This window comes from Herpailurus yagouaroundi, unplaced genomic scaffold, assembly GCF_014898765.1.
Source record: "Herpailurus yagouaroundi ecotype Mexico unplaced genomic scaffold, PumYag 251, whole genome shotgun sequence".
Classification (NCBI taxonomy): Eukaryota; Metazoa; Chordata; class Mammalia; order Carnivora; family Felidae; genus Herpailurus; species Herpailurus yagouaroundi.
In genome coordinates this window covers 1,586,685-1,602,017 of record NW_024412468.1, presented here as the reverse complement: position 1 = coordinate 1,602,017, position 15,333 = coordinate 1,586,685, and the positions used below count along the sequence as shown (strand labels likewise).

Here is a 15,333-nt window from a genome sequence, read left to right as displayed (position 1 = left end):
ATCCGGATGGCCAACAGGCACATGAAAAGATGCTCAACGTCGCTCCTTATCAGGGAAATACAAATCAAAACCACACTCAGATATCACCTCACGCCAGTCAGAGTGGCCAAAATGAACAAATCAGGAGACTATAGATGCTGGAGAGGATGTGGAGAAACGGGAACCCTCTTGCACTGTTGGTGGGAATGCAAATTGGTGCAGCCGCTCTGGAAAACAGTGTGGAGGTTCCTCAGAAAATTAAAAATAGACCTACCCTATGACCCAGCAATAGCACTGCTAGGAATTTACCCAAGGGATACAGGAGTGCTGATGCATAGGGGCACTTGTACCCCAATGTTTATAGCAGCACTCTCGACAATAGCCAAATTATGGAAAGCGCCTAAATGTCCATAAACTGATGAATCGATAAAGAAATCGTGGTTTATATACACAATGGAGTACTACAGGGCAATGAGAAAAAACAAAATATGGCCCTTTGTAGCAGCGTGGACGAACTGGAGAGTGTGATGCTAAGTGAAATAAGCCATACAGAGAAAGACAGATACCATATGTTTTCACTCCTATGTGGATCCTGAGAAACTTAACAGAAACCCATGGGGTAGGGGAAGGAAAAAAAAAAAAAAAGAGGTTAGAGTGGGAGAGAGCCAAAGCATAAGAGACTCTTAAAAAACTGAGAACAAACTAAGGGTTTAGGGGGGGGGGGCGGGCGGGGGGGGTGGGTGATGGGTATTGAGGAGGGGACCTTTTGGGATGGCACTGGGTGTTGTATGGAAACCAATTTGACAATAAATTTCATATATTGAAAAAAAAATATTTAGAATAAAGCCTATCTAAAATATAAAAAAAAAAAAAGAAAGAAAGAAAATGAGGCTCCTTTCAGCCACAAATAAAATGGGATAGCCCTAGATAGGCTACCCCCAAATTATGGAGCCTCCACGTGGAGGCTGCTTGGGATTCTGTCTCTCCCTCTGCCCCTGTCCCCTACCGGCACTCTCATTCTCTCAACAACAACAACAAAATTAAAACAACAAAAAAACCAAAGACCGTATCCAATAGAGAAGAGAAACCTTGTACCCAAAAATTACAAAAGCACTCTCTTCCCTACCTCCAACCAACATTAATGGTATATCATCATCTAACTCCTCTGACCTCAAACCCACAGGACATTTGTCTCTTTTCTGTTCCTCATCCCTCATCTTCCTCCAAAATTAAGACCTCTTAATACCTCATACTGTTTCATATTTCATAATATTTCCTCTTCCCCATTTGGAGTACCAACAACTTAATTCAATTAATTACTGCTGGTTTTCTGGGTGATGACAGACTAAGCTCCCTTCCTCCATGGTCTCTTTCTCGCACCATACAACTCTCTCGTTCCAGACTAGCACCCCTAATGTGCAGGTACTGACACCTTTTGGACGAGAAATCAAGAGCTAACCACTCTGATATGAATAAAATCCAAATTGCCCAATGGGAACGTAAAACTCTCCCAAATCTGTACCTTCATTACCCCTCTCCAGGAACAGGCCCTCTAGCCCCTAATAAAACGCTAATTCATCAAATTCTCAATTAACCAACTTATTTTCAGCATACAAACCCCTCTCCTGAGACGCCCTGGTGCAACCTCCAGTTCTCGCTTTTCCTGTCAAAATTCCAGTTCAAGGATTTCTATCTGAATGAAACTTTCCCTAGTTTTGCCCAGAAAGGATGGGATGTCACCGCCATGCTGTATACACTTCCCCAGCCCTTAGTTCAATCTCTAAAATGAGACACACTATTCTATCTGGTATTAATAACAATTAACAGTAAGTAACATACACTGCGAATGTCACCCGTACCAGTACTTTGTGTTCAAATTACTCATTTAATCCTCAAAACACCGTGTGATCAATATTACAGTTGTCTTAACTATTTTTTTTTTATTTTGAGAGAGAGTGAGCGGGCACAAGCAGGGGAGGGCAGAGAGGGAGAGACAGAATCCCAAGCAGGCTCCACACTGTCCACGCAGAGCCCAACATGGGGCTCCCATGAACCGGGAGATCGTGACTCGAGCCGAAACCAAGACTCGGATGCTCAGCCGACTGAGCCACCCAGGCACCTCTGTATTAACTATTGGAAAGCTGAGGAAATCGAGGCTCACGGGGTGTAAATGGCAGTCGCGGTCACGCAGCTGGGACAAGCCATCTGCCCCCAGAGCCCACTCCCTTAACCCCTGTGAGTACTGAGTCATGGGTCACTGCACCGGCAGACAGGAAGCAACGTGAGGTCCTCTCTTCCTCATCTTTATCCTCCCACGGGACAAGCTCTGCATATTATCCACGCTCACCCAATATTTGTTGAGAGAATGAGCAAGGAGATTAACACAAGTGGTTTTATCCTTTAGAGGAAATACATGCACAGTTAAACAGGCCTGTCATAGAGCTTCCTACCAAGAGTGGTTCCAGTGGTAAGAATTTCAGGTAGGAGGGGGACTCCGTTCTCAAGTAGCTGGGTTATGACACGCCCCTCAGAGGGTCTCCACCACGTCTCGGGCCCTATGTCGATGCAGCACCAGGCTGTGTGACTGCCACTGTATCCCGAAAGGAGGCAGAGCAGTACAAAGCCAGAGTCCAACGGCATTGGCTTGATATCCCGGAGCACATTCTCACGGGCGAGTCTTAGCGCTCGTAGCCCATGCCTGTGTATGTCAAATGTCACATCCTCAGGCCCCGATCGACTCCCCCCAGTTAGGTCCCAGCCGGCAGAACCTCCAGAAGAAAAATACCTTCGTCTCGGCACCCGACGCAGACGATACCCGAGAGCCAAGGCCAAGCTTTACGGGAGGCAGAAGGTGACTGACACGAGGCCACTACTGACGAGCACCCTCACCATGTCATGACAACACTGGAACGTGACAGAAACTCTAACTTCTCAGGCCCCGGAGACCCCCCTACTTCTTTCCCTCTTACTGAATGGGACCGAAACTCGACTCTAACTTCTCATACCTCGGAAGTCGTTCTACTTCTTTCCCTTTTATTTTCAGTGCTTTGAAATTTTTCTCCCAATCTTGGACTGTAGAGAGATGTTTTTCCACTAGAGCTTCCATATCAACTTGTCCAATTACGATCCATTCCTATTAAAGAATGGAAAACATATTAAAGAAACAGAATTTATTAACATAAAAAATATTAGGGCCCACTGATAAAAAGGTACAGATTTAAGGTATTCAGGTAAATTTCAATTTAAGTACTCAAATATAACCATTACTGTAGAGCCTAAAAAAACTATTTAACATATAAAAGTAAGTGATCATCAAACTTTTTTTAAAAGACCACAAAACCCTTTTCTCAGATTCTCTTCTCAAATTTGATGTATCCAAATACAGAATCATTTGGCAAAGCCAAGGCTACAAATTTGAATGTATGCACATTCAATCAGTCCTAGAAACCCGACAGTCAGAAGCAGCACCCGGTGGCAACTGGGAGACCGGCTGACGTCTCAGTCACGCGTCTTGGGAGCGAAAGGAAGGACGAGGGACACAGCTGGGGTCTCTCCCCATTGAGCAGCCAAGGTTCACTCCAACACGAGGAAGAAGTGAAATCCTCTCCACCTCACTACATCTGAGACCTCACTCCAAGGGCCAGTCGATTCAAAGACTGAATGAAAGGAGATAGTTTCCCAAGAGGAGTTAAAATTGACACAACAGAATCTTGTCACATCCGAAGCTGATGCAACTAGTTTCTCAGTCTTCAAAAAGTCAAAGACAAAAAAATCTTGGTTCTCATCTGTGGTGTAAATCTGGGTTGTACAGGAATCCTCACACTGGCTCCCCATCTTGCTGTACTTTTACATTATGCCACATAAGATAAACCGTAGATCAGTACACTTAATACTCATTCAACCAATCAGATGAAACGTTATAACAGAATAACAGACAATTACAAGTTCCATACCTTATGTTGGTGTAAAACAGCTGATAGTCTCCTAAACAGATCTTCTGCTTTGCTGAAAATAGTCAAAAATCCATTTGCATTTCTATCAATCATAACAGAAAAAATAGACTCATCTCCGGCCTCACCCACTCCCCTAAACTGATTAGGAATGCCGATGAACCTCTTCATTTCTCTGTAATATTTAGCCCGGATTTCTTCAAGAGGAGGCCTGAATTGTAACCGTCCCTGTCTGAAAACAAAGAAATAGCTTTAACATATGAATTACTGGAAAAACATGGTTTGAAAATGAAAGGGGCTGTAAGAAAGCTTACTTGTACACTAGGTCTATGCTTATTTCTGGCAGATTCTCATTGAGTGCCTCCAGGCCCATCTGATACTGGTGTTCGAGGGCTTTGTACAGCTGGTGATTCCAGTGCTGCTTCCACGCACGCATGTCACCGGCCTGGAACCCCTGATAGGTTAGAGTCACGTTTTTTATTTAAAAACCAGGTGACAGAATGGATGTGGGGAATAAGCTTCGCAACTCCTTGGGCCTACACCCATGGGTTAACAAGGCACAGAGAATTACAAGGCCATGGGATGCTCTCATCCAAGTTTGCAACAACAAGATTGGGCAAATAAGGACAGAGAAGGGGGGCCAAGTCCCCCAGAATAGAGAGAGGGGACAAAGGCCCCCAATACAAAGGTATATGAGGTAAACAAGATTAGGCATTCAGGGCAAAAACACCCCCCACCCACCCACCCATTTAGTACTAGAGCAGAAAGCTGCTTTCACAGGAGGGAAGGCTGAAGTTAGGTAAACAGGTAAATTGGGCTATAGACCCTGTGGGGCAGTGAAGCTGCCCAGAGCGGAGATGATTAACAAAAGAAAGGTGCATTTGCAGTGATAGGTATTGAGGAGGGCACCTGTTGGGACGAGCACTGGGTGTTGTATGGAAACCAATTTGATAATACATTTCATATTAAAAAAACAACAACAAAAGAAAGGTGCTTTGGCAACCCTGAGGTCACGTGTCCTACCTGCCTCGTCCCCTAGGCTAAGATAAACAAAGGTGCTGCCTCCTGCCCTCTGTAAACAACCTTCCGCCAGGCTGCCCGGTGCCCCAACGTTGTTGTGTATTAACCCAAACCCCTAACCCCGAATGTCTTCAAGACCCCCTTTCCCTCATATCCACAAGTTAATGTTCACAGATTCATTGTCCCTTTGTGCGCGTCCATTGCCATGTTTGTAAGCCTTCTGATGCTAATAAAAGCAGAGCAAGGGCCCTTATTTGGGGCTCTTGTCTTTTCTGGACATTAGTCATCTCTCACTTTAATCCTGCGTCCCACTCTCTTGCTCCACAAGAGAGAACTTTAGACTTAGATTCTACGACAAATGGGGTCTTCATTTAAAGCATTTAAATCGTATATAGTTAAATTATAAGCAAAAAACAAAAAAAAAACCAACCCATTTTTAACATCTTAAAACATGCAACTCCTTCACTGCTACCTGTAGTAGGACAGTTTATATAAAGTCAAATATAAAAATTTCCAAGCTTCATGCTTTTAAATAGTCCACAAAAAGACCGGCAAAACTTAAAATATCAAATTAACGTTAAGTGGATGTTATATATGAGTTTTATACTATGGCGCTAAAAAAAAGTCAGTGGTTTATTTGATCAACTTCTTAGACCTCTTTCTAAAACCCCCATCAAGTGCAGCTCTTCTCTTCCTTCTTCACCCCCTAAATAATCCACCGCACATTTTTAAAAAATAATCAACTGAAAAATATGAAGATGCTCAAGACAGTTTACACTCTTTGTGCTTCCATATAACCATAAATACATTAATGCTAACACTTGTTTTTTCTTCAAGATCTAAGAATTGGGAGCTCCCAGGTGGCTCAGTCGGCTAAGTGTCTGACTCTTGCTTTCAGCTCAGCTCATGATCTCGGGGATCACGAGTTTAAGGCCTGGATCAGGCTCTGTGCTGGCGGCACAGAGCCTGCTTGGGATTCCCCCTCTCCGGCTGTCTCTGCCTGCCACCCTCCACCCCTGTGTGTGCGTGCACATGCTCCCTCTTTCTCAAAAGAAAAAAAGAAATAAACTTAAAAAGAATTGAAAAAAAAATCTCAGGGCACCGGGTGGCTCAGTCGGTTAAGCATCCGACTTCAGCTCAGGTCGTGATCTCATGGTTCATGAGTTCGACCCCACATCGGGCTCTGTGCTGACAGCTCAGAGCCTGGAGACTGCTTCGGATTCTCTGTCTCTCTCTCTCTCTCTGCCCCTCCCAAACTCACACTCTGTCTCTCTCTCTCTCAAAAATAAACAAACATTAAAAAATTTTTTTTTTAATTTAAGAACTGAAAACTACATGTAAACAGATAAGACACGTAATTCATCCTCAGCTAAGACCCCCTACCACAGACCGGGCAGGAGGCTCTGTGCATTACACTTACATAAATATCATAATTTATCAAAATGTGTATAGAAATGGAATTTTACCCCAAAAAAAGGAAAACACTCTGAAACGGTTATTTCAATTACTGGGCTTCTGCCCAACGTCGCTTCATGTTCTTCTACACATGTCTACACCAGCTAAAAGAAAACTAAACAATGGTAACGTTTAAGCACCAAGTCAAAGAAACTACTAAGTCTGAACTGAGAAACTGGACGTTCCAAAAGATAAATGAAAACTTATTTTTATATTTTTAAATGTAAATGCATTGCTAATTTGTGGTCTTTATATACAATTCGGTAGAACTCTACATTTATTAGAAATTTCTTAGTAAAGATTTACAGATAACCTTTATGAACTCGTCCTCAACTCCTATATTTACCTTCTGAAAAGATCACACTTGAAGAGTAGACACCAAGGAAAACATAATTACCTGGGCTTCTACGCTCACTAAGCCAGTTCTCAGTTCTTGTAATCCATCTTTCCAACGCTGCTGCTGCCGAAGCAGATCAATGTTCATGAGAAAGACGACCTGTTAAAAATTAAAGCACAGCAGTCGCAAAGTAACCCTGGAAAAGCAGTAACTTTTCGGTAGGAAAACCTGACAGATACCAACCACCTCAACCGAGTGATCGAGATTAATTCAACCGATAGTAAGACATAGAAATAACTGATTGATACCCCGACAAAGGCAAACATCGCTGCTGCGGTATTTCTGTCAGAACCGCATCACCGTGATCTAAGAATGAGAGAGCTTCATACAAACCACATTGAGACACTTTCTACAAAAAAATGACCGATTCTGTAACGAGTATCAAGGTGATGACAAGCAAGGAAAGTCTCAGAAGGAGGAGGAGACTACAGAGACTCAACGACCAAATGCAAAAAGACATCAGTGGAAAAGCTGTAAAATTCAAAACCCGCCTATTGCCTAGTTATCATAAATGTAGTATGGTTATTCAAGTTGTTAACAACAGAGGAAGTCAATAAGTGTGAACTCTGTACAATTTTGGCAACCGTAAGTCTGTTAAATAATTAGACTTTCAAATAAGTAAAAACTATTTCAAATTATAACACACGGTGCCTGGGGGGGGGGTTCAATCAACTAAGCATCCAACTCTTGATTTCAGTCCAGGTCATGATCTCACAGTTTCTGAGTTCGAGTCCCACCCACATCGGGCTCTGTGCTGACAGTGCAGAGCCTGCTTGGGATTCTCTCTCTCTCTCTCTCTCTCTCACTCTCACTCTCACTCTCACTCTCTGCCCCTGTCCTGCTCTGTCCCTCTCTCAAAAATAAATAAACTTAATTTTTTTTAATTTAAAAAGAATAAAATTACATCCCAATTACCATTTTAATAATACTCTTCATAGATTATCTAATTGTACAAATAAAACCTACCTTTTCACAAAATGTAGTGTGCCATTTTCTCAGTTTTCTATTTTCAGTGGCAAGTCGTTGGGCAGCATTTTGGAGCTTCTGGATGTAGGCTTCTAATTCTTTAGGATTATCCCAAGTAATCTGTGACTTTCCCCCACTTCCTGCTTTTGAATTCTAAGGTACAACAAATGCCATTTAGCGATACAATGCATTTCTTTTTTCCACAAGATTTCACACTGTCCATCTTCAGTACAGTTATTCCTACCACTATCTGCAATGAGGACGCATAGAGTAATGATTCCATTTTATAAACAATAAGGCAATGTGGCAAAATGAATAGCTCCCTCCCTCCCAAGTTTCCTCTCTTAGAGTGAAACAGCCCTAGATGAGCTAGACTGACCTCTCTCTCTCTCTCTCCCTCACACACACACACACACACACACGCGCACGCGCGCACACACACACACACACACACACACACACAGGAATGACAGGTGGAAGGCAGCAGACGACCTTGAGGCCTGGAGAGCTGAGGAGAGACACATGCACGCTTCCTCACCATCTCCATATGTGCAGGACAGGGCGATGGACACGCCTCCCACCAGGAGCCACCTCCAGGAACACACCACAAGCTCCGGAAGAGGCCGGCTCCCTCTGGCCAAAGGACTGGGAACACTGTGGTCCAAGGGAACCTTCAGCGATACCCACCCTCCTCTGGCCAAACACCAACAGAAGCGCCACAGCTCTGCAGCCTGAGCAGAACCAAACAGGGAGCTGACCCTCCATCCACCAATGAAAGGCCAGGAGTGTTCAAGTCCCGGCCAAGGGAAGGCTGGCTGAACAACGAGCTGCCCACCCCCGGGCAGGCAGGTCAGCCCAGTGCTCCCTCCCAGCCACGTGAACGGGGCTCGAGAAGGGGCCAGGCTCATACCCTGCTTAGGGGCAGCACAGGCCGGGACCGCCCTCAAGGGAAGGTGTCAGTGCCCTGAACGGGGCACTCAACTCCCACTCCCTCACGGGAAGCCGAGCAAGTCCAGGACGGTTCCTGCGGGCCCAGCGGAGTGTGGAGCACACACACTCACTCGGGAATCACTACGCTTCACTCCGTCACAGAGAAACGCTACTCAGAAAGGACCGCAAACTCAAAAGCTAAGACCGTGACAGCCAGGAGGAAGTAGGAGATTCTGAAAGTGCTAACAGATCTGTCAACTGTGACTTTCATTCCTGGTAACAATATCCTTCGGTAAAGGGGGGAATACAGACATTGCGGGACAAAGGAAAAGACAAGAGAATCCGTTGCAAAGCTGCTCGTAAGACATGGCTAAAGCCAATTCTCTCGGTAAGGACCTCAAAAGCAAAGGAAAACTCTGGGGTTAGGGAAATGTCAATACAAAACAAACTGTCCTTCTTGTGAATTTCTTAAATCCTACCTGATGACTGAAGCAAAAATCAAAACCCCATGTGCCTGGTGCTGTGTACACACAGACAGTACTCCACAGTCAGGACAAATATGTAAGGATGGAGGGGAGAAAGTGCCCAACAGCAGCCAGGTTTCTACACGTCCTTGACGTGCTGCCTGGCAAGGCAGGGGATCACTCACGTCCAGAATACAGCAGACCCTCCATACAGCCACTGAATGGATGAAACGCAATCGTATTCAATCCAACAGAGCACTCCATGCAACAGCCTAGAAAGCATGAATGAGCAACCACCACACATGACCCACTGTCGCACTGCTACAGGTCATGAAGGTAAGTCAGAGTCCCTGCCCTCGGAGACAGCGAGTGGCCAGAGGATTAGAAAGAACCTCGGCGTTCTTGCTCCTTCCATCTTGGTTTCTTCTCTACTATTCGGTCTCATTTAACATATGCTAATATAATGATGTACTTCTCACAACCCAATTTCTCATAGAAATATCAACAAATATTTCTTTGAGTATATTTATTAGAGAAGAAAAAGTCCTAAAGGTGTGCAATTAAACATTATCTATTTGGTAAAAAGGGGTAAAAAAATAATAAAATATTTCCCATTTTCAAAAGTACACTTGTAAACAGGCACAGAAAAAAAAATTTAAAGGATATACTCCAGACTGCTAACAATGGCCATCTCTTGGTGATACAGTTTTAAAACACCTTTTTTCCTGTTGTTTACCTGTGTTTTTTAAACTTTGCATTATAAAGTTTGGAGCTTTCGCAATAAAAAATTTTTCATTAAAAAAATTTTAAAAATTTAAAAATCTGTAATATGAATTATAGGACTTGTTGTAAATTGTAGGCCTGAGAACTAGTGAGCAGAACAAAGTTAATGTAGTAGATCTGACTGCCATCCCTTAAAGGCCTATTTAACATCCTGACCCTGACCCTGACGAGGCCCTGGCACCTGCACACGTGGATCTTGGAGGCCCCCCACCACCCTAACTTGTAAGACAGCTCATGGTAGCTCAACCACACAGTTTATACTCAACACTTGATCTCCTTCTGGGCATCTGGAAGTTTGGTACATTATCAGGCAGAAGATACCTCCAGGACGAGTCCCCCAAAAGTGCCCAGGTACAGAGTCTCTAATGGTCTTCCCGATGAGAAAACATCACATGTATTACAACTTGTGATGGGGAGCAGGGCAGGGGTGCGGGGGCAGGTGGAGGACGCCCTGTGTGGATCCACAGGGAGGGGTTCCTGACAGCAAGCGCCCCGTTTGCCCAACCTTCGTTCCGGGCCCTTCCCTGTATGGACTCTGCTCTGCACCTCCTGCTGCAGGAGACCATAAGGAGATTGGCCGTGAGTACAGCTACACCATGACCTAGCAGTCCTCCTACAAAAGCACAGAAACTGGGCGCAGTCTTGAGGAAAATCACAACCACTGATCCACTTACAAATAAAACAGTAAGAAAAGGGTATATTCCTCTTCTACTTAATCTTTAAATATTTTATGTCTGTTAAGACTAAAATTATAGGTTTCAAAAAGCTACAAGTCACATAGTAATAGGATAGTTTGAAAACTAGTGTAGGTTTTCCTAATGCCATATGCATGGATATTTAAACAAGCACAGATAAAAAAAAAGCCAAATAAATCTCAAAGTATAAAATCAGGAGACGACAGAAAAGCATTAAAGACTGGTATATAAGGACCTCACAATTCAGGGGCGCCTGGGTGGCTCAGTCAGTTAAGCATCTGACTCTTGATCTCAGCTCAGGTCATGATCTCACGGTCGCATGGGTTCCAGCCCCGCATAAGGCTCTGTGCTGACATCTCAGAGCTGGGAGCCTGCTTGGGATTCTGTGTCTCCCTTTCTCTCTCTTCCCCTCCCCCACTCACACTTTGTCTCTGTCTCTCTCAAAAATAAAATTCTTTTTAATGTTATTTATTTTTGAGAGAGACAAGAGTGCAAACGGGGGAGGGACAGAAAGCAAGGGAGATACAGAATCCCAAGCAGACTCCAGGCTCTGAGCTGTCAGCACGGAGCCGGACATGGGGCTCCAACTCACAAACCACGAGATCATGACCTCAGCTGAAGTCAACGCTTAACTGACTGAGCCACCCAGGTGCCCATGAAAAATAAACTTTAAAAAAAAAAAAAAAAAGACCTCACAATTCAGTGAATAAGTAAATATAATAGCACACAAGTTGTATACTACATGTATTAATTCACTGGATCAAACTCAGCACCTGAATATGTGAAACACTACAACCACTTAAATCTACAAGTGTTACTTGTTAAGAGTGAAGGAAGTCACTGGGGAACAAAACCTTAGATCAATATTAAGCTGAAGGGTACACTAAAAAACTAAGAAACAAGAAACACCTCACAAGAAAAATCTAATTATTATAACACAGAAAGTCCATTTACCTTAATTATCTGTTCAAATGCTAATGCGGATTGTAACATCATTGGTCTCTGACTTTGAATCATTTGTTGATCAATGGAATTGTAAAAATGTGCCACCTACAAAGTAAAAGTACAATTAGCAACAATCATTAATAACTAAGACACTTAATTTTTCACCTGTTTTCATTTTTACTTGTTTGAACGGAAACATCAATGCTTCTCATCGTAAGATTTAACAAGAAGCAGCTTTTCATCTGTAATACAGCACTGATGCCCATGTTAACATACGCAGTCACTCCTTGCTGAGTTCCCACAATGTGCCAAGTCCCGTCCCAGGGGCCGATTAAACAAAGACTAGAAAACCCAGTCCCTGTGACCAAGAAGTTCACAGTCTCAAGGGAAATATGGAAGAAACCAGTAAAGCATATCAAATGCTAAAAACTGAACTCTTCACTCCTGCAACTCTGCAAACGTGTTCCTTTGTCAGCATTTAACAATTAATCCACTTCTCAGACCAAGAGATCCTTGAGTTGTCCTTTACTTTTCTTTTACATCCCACATCAATGAAGTCTACTGACTATACTTTTTGTTTGGTTTTTATTTATTTTTTATTCAAATTCTAGTTAGTAACATACTGAGCAGTATTGGTTTTGAGAGAATTCAGTGATTCAGCTCTCACCTACAATCCCTGGGGCTCATCACCAGGTAACTCATCCTCCCACCCTCCCCCCCTCCAGCAGCCCTCAGGGTATTGTCTGTACTTAGGACTCTCTTGTAGACAGGATGCCTGGTCTCTCAGTCCGTTGAGAGTCTGACTTCAGCTCAGGTATTATCTCAACTCACAGGTTGTGGGATAGAGTCCTGCATTGGACTCTATGCTGACAGCAAGACTTGCTTGGGATTCTGTCTGTCTGTCTGTCTGTCTCTCTCTCAGTCCCTCCCCCACACACCAACACACTCCCTTTCTCTCTTTTGAAATAAATAAACTTAAAAAAAAAGTCTCTTGTGGTTTGTTTTCTTCTCTTTTTCCCTCCCTTCCCATATGTTTGTCAGTTTTGTTTCTTAAATTACACGAGTGAAATCATGAATTTGTCTACTGCCTACACTTTTACAACATACGTTACAGGCAACCATGTCACCCACGTCCACCAACCCCAAGGAGGGTGAGCACCCCCGTCACTCGACAAGACCAGTGTGGCCGTCTGCAAACTGGTCTGTCTCCAGCGGTGGCTTCCTAGTGTCTGTTCAAAGCATTCAAAGAAGCCAGAGTGGTCCTTCCTAAAGATAAATCACACTATTCTATTTGCTACACCAAAACTCCCGATGACTCCCCACTGCATGTGAGAATAAAATCCCAAATCCCAACACTCTCACCTAAAACCTTCCACTGGCTTCCCAATACGCTGTCGAATAAAACCCAAATCCCCAAGCCATGCCGCTCCCCCAGAACATACGTTTTACATAAGCTGCCCCACCACAGAGCCTCACTGCAGGGCGGCCACGCTGGGCTCCTTGCTGCTCCTGTGACCTCCAGGGGAGTCTCCCTCAGGAGCCACGTGTGAACATCCCGCACCCTCCAGACACCTGCAAGGTTCTGTGTCACCTGAAGTCGTATCTCTTCCCAAATATCACCTTTCAAGGCCTACCCTGGCCACTGTGTATAACACGGCAGTCTCTGCTCCAATCGTTTTTTCTTTTGCTTCACAGTACTTAGCACTACACTAGCTCCCAAATTACAACACCTGCTTCAAGAACAGCATCTAGCAAATAGTAGGCACTTGGTAATTATTTCTTCAATCAAGGAATCAAAAACCAGAGATACCCACAAGGTACACTGATGAACGAAAGAGCAACTGTCAACTCTGTTGGGGGAAAAAGAGAGGTTCAGGGAAGCAGATCAAGTGGACACCATGGAGTAAGTCGAAGGAATTGAAAACGATGGTCTTTTCATGTCTGTATCCCCAGCACCTCACAATACACTTGGCCCAGAGTACATTCTTAAAAAATATTTCTAATTTTATAGATGGTCTGCTTCCTGCCACTAGTACATATAAAAATAGGCTGTATTTGGTGGAGGATATCCAGGGTATTTATTCTACACCACAGTCGCGGTCCAAGAAAAAGCCTATTCCAGAACACTAGAAGCAAAAGAATACACAGAATTACAGCAATCTGGCTGAGCTACTCTCTAACCAACTCCCACTTCCCACTCCCTGCTCCGGCTGAATTCTTGCTCAGAAGTGAAGGTACGCGTAAACAGATCTCCCCAGGGGAAATGCCGATGCTACATGACCACACTCATCCTTGGAGCTCCTGTGTCGTGCACTAAATACACAGTATACGAGAGTGAGCAAGCCTCTCTGCTTTCGAAGACGCAGCCCCTCTGTGTAACACTCACCCACCCCACCCTCGTGCTCCTGAGAGAACCCACATACCCCTCCAGGCTCACACCAAACAGCATTCCTCCATAAGGATTTATCTGATACTGCCTCTACCCCTACCCAGGAAATAACTGAAAATTGCCACCTCTATGCTTTCCTGGGACTTTACAAAATCTTTAATAGAGTACTCGTAATGTATTACCTATTTTTTAAATGTTTATTTACTTTTGAGAGAGAGAGAGAGAGAGAGAGAGAGAGACAGAGAGACAGAGCATGACTGGGGGAGGAGCAGAGAGAGCGATACCCCAGAATCTGAAGCAGGATCCAGCCTCCACAGTCAGCACAGAGCCCAACACAGGGCTCGAACCCACGAACCACGAGATCATGACCTGAGTCGAAGTTGGATGCTCAAATGACTGAGCCTCCCAGGTACCCCAATACCTGTTTTATCAAGTTTTCACTTATCTGTCATCAGTACATAAACTTAATGGAATAAATATGGGCTTTGGAGCCACCTTTGGTATCAAATCCCAGCTTCATCACTTACTAGCTACATGGCATCAGAAAAACTATGTTATGAATCGGATCCCCAATCAGTTATGTGAAAAACGGGGAGTAACTGAAATAACATAAATAAGGTAATTACCAGAAGGCCTGATATTTATGAGGATTCATTATTTATTTCGCTCTCTCCCTCTAGACCAGTGGTTCGCAACCATGGTTGATTTGCACCCAAGGGGACACTTGGCAACGTCAGGAGACACCTTTGAATGTCAGTACTAGGCAGGTGCTACCGGCCAGAGAGGCTACTAAAATGCACAGGACGCCCCCACAGAAAAGAAGTGGTGCAAAATGTTAACAGTGCTGAGGCCGAGAAACCATGTGCCAGAATACAGCAGCCGCGTATTCATCTCACACCCTCGCTACACTGTGCACAGCAGTACAGGTGCTCAGTGGATCCTCGCTCAAAGAACAGATGGAGAGCAAGACATGCAGGATACTGCTCTTGCCTCTAATATATTGTTCCTGACCACTAACATACTGTTCCTGACCACTAAGACACCACTCCTGCTCTAAGATACCACTCCTGCCTCAAAGATACCACTCCTGCCTCTAAGATACTATTCTTGTCTCTAAGATACCATTCCTGACCTCTAAGATCTGTTAATTACATGAGCGAAAAGACAAAACACATCCAATACTACAGAAAAGCGTTCAAGACTGATGTGCATACTGCATACGGAGTAAGGACGGATCACCCAAAGGAAGACAAAACAAAGAGATTTCTGAGTGGGGAATTAGGGATGACTCTGAGTTTTCTACTAAGAAGGAACAGGTATCCATGCATGGAGACATGTTCAGAGGAGAACCGGGTCTCGT

The 15,333-nt window shown here is 44.1% G+C and overlaps 1 protein-coding gene across 1 annotated transcript in view; it reads right to left on the bottom strand.

Annotated features, from left to right (window-relative positions):
• DYNC2H1 (dynein cytoplasmic 2 heavy chain 1) overlaps positions 1 to 15,333 on the bottom strand; it is a 351,138-nt gene that overhangs the window by 313,782 nt on the left and 22,023 nt on the right. Inside the window, exons 13-18 of the mRNA XM_040460797.1 lie at positions 11,594 to 11,689; positions 7,768 to 7,920; positions 6,802 to 6,900; positions 4,244 to 4,383; positions 3,933 to 4,161; positions 2,985 to 3,112 (exon numbers count right to left, since the gene is read on the bottom strand). Of these exons, the coding sequence (XP_040316731.1) occupies positions 2,985 to 3,112; positions 3,933 to 4,161; positions 4,244 to 4,383; positions 6,802 to 6,900; positions 7,768 to 7,920; positions 11,594 to 11,689 (845 nt within the window). The remainder of the gene's footprint in view (positions 1 to 2,984; positions 3,113 to 3,932; positions 4,162 to 4,243; positions 4,384 to 6,801; positions 6,901 to 7,767; positions 7,921 to 11,593; positions 11,690 to 15,333) is intronic.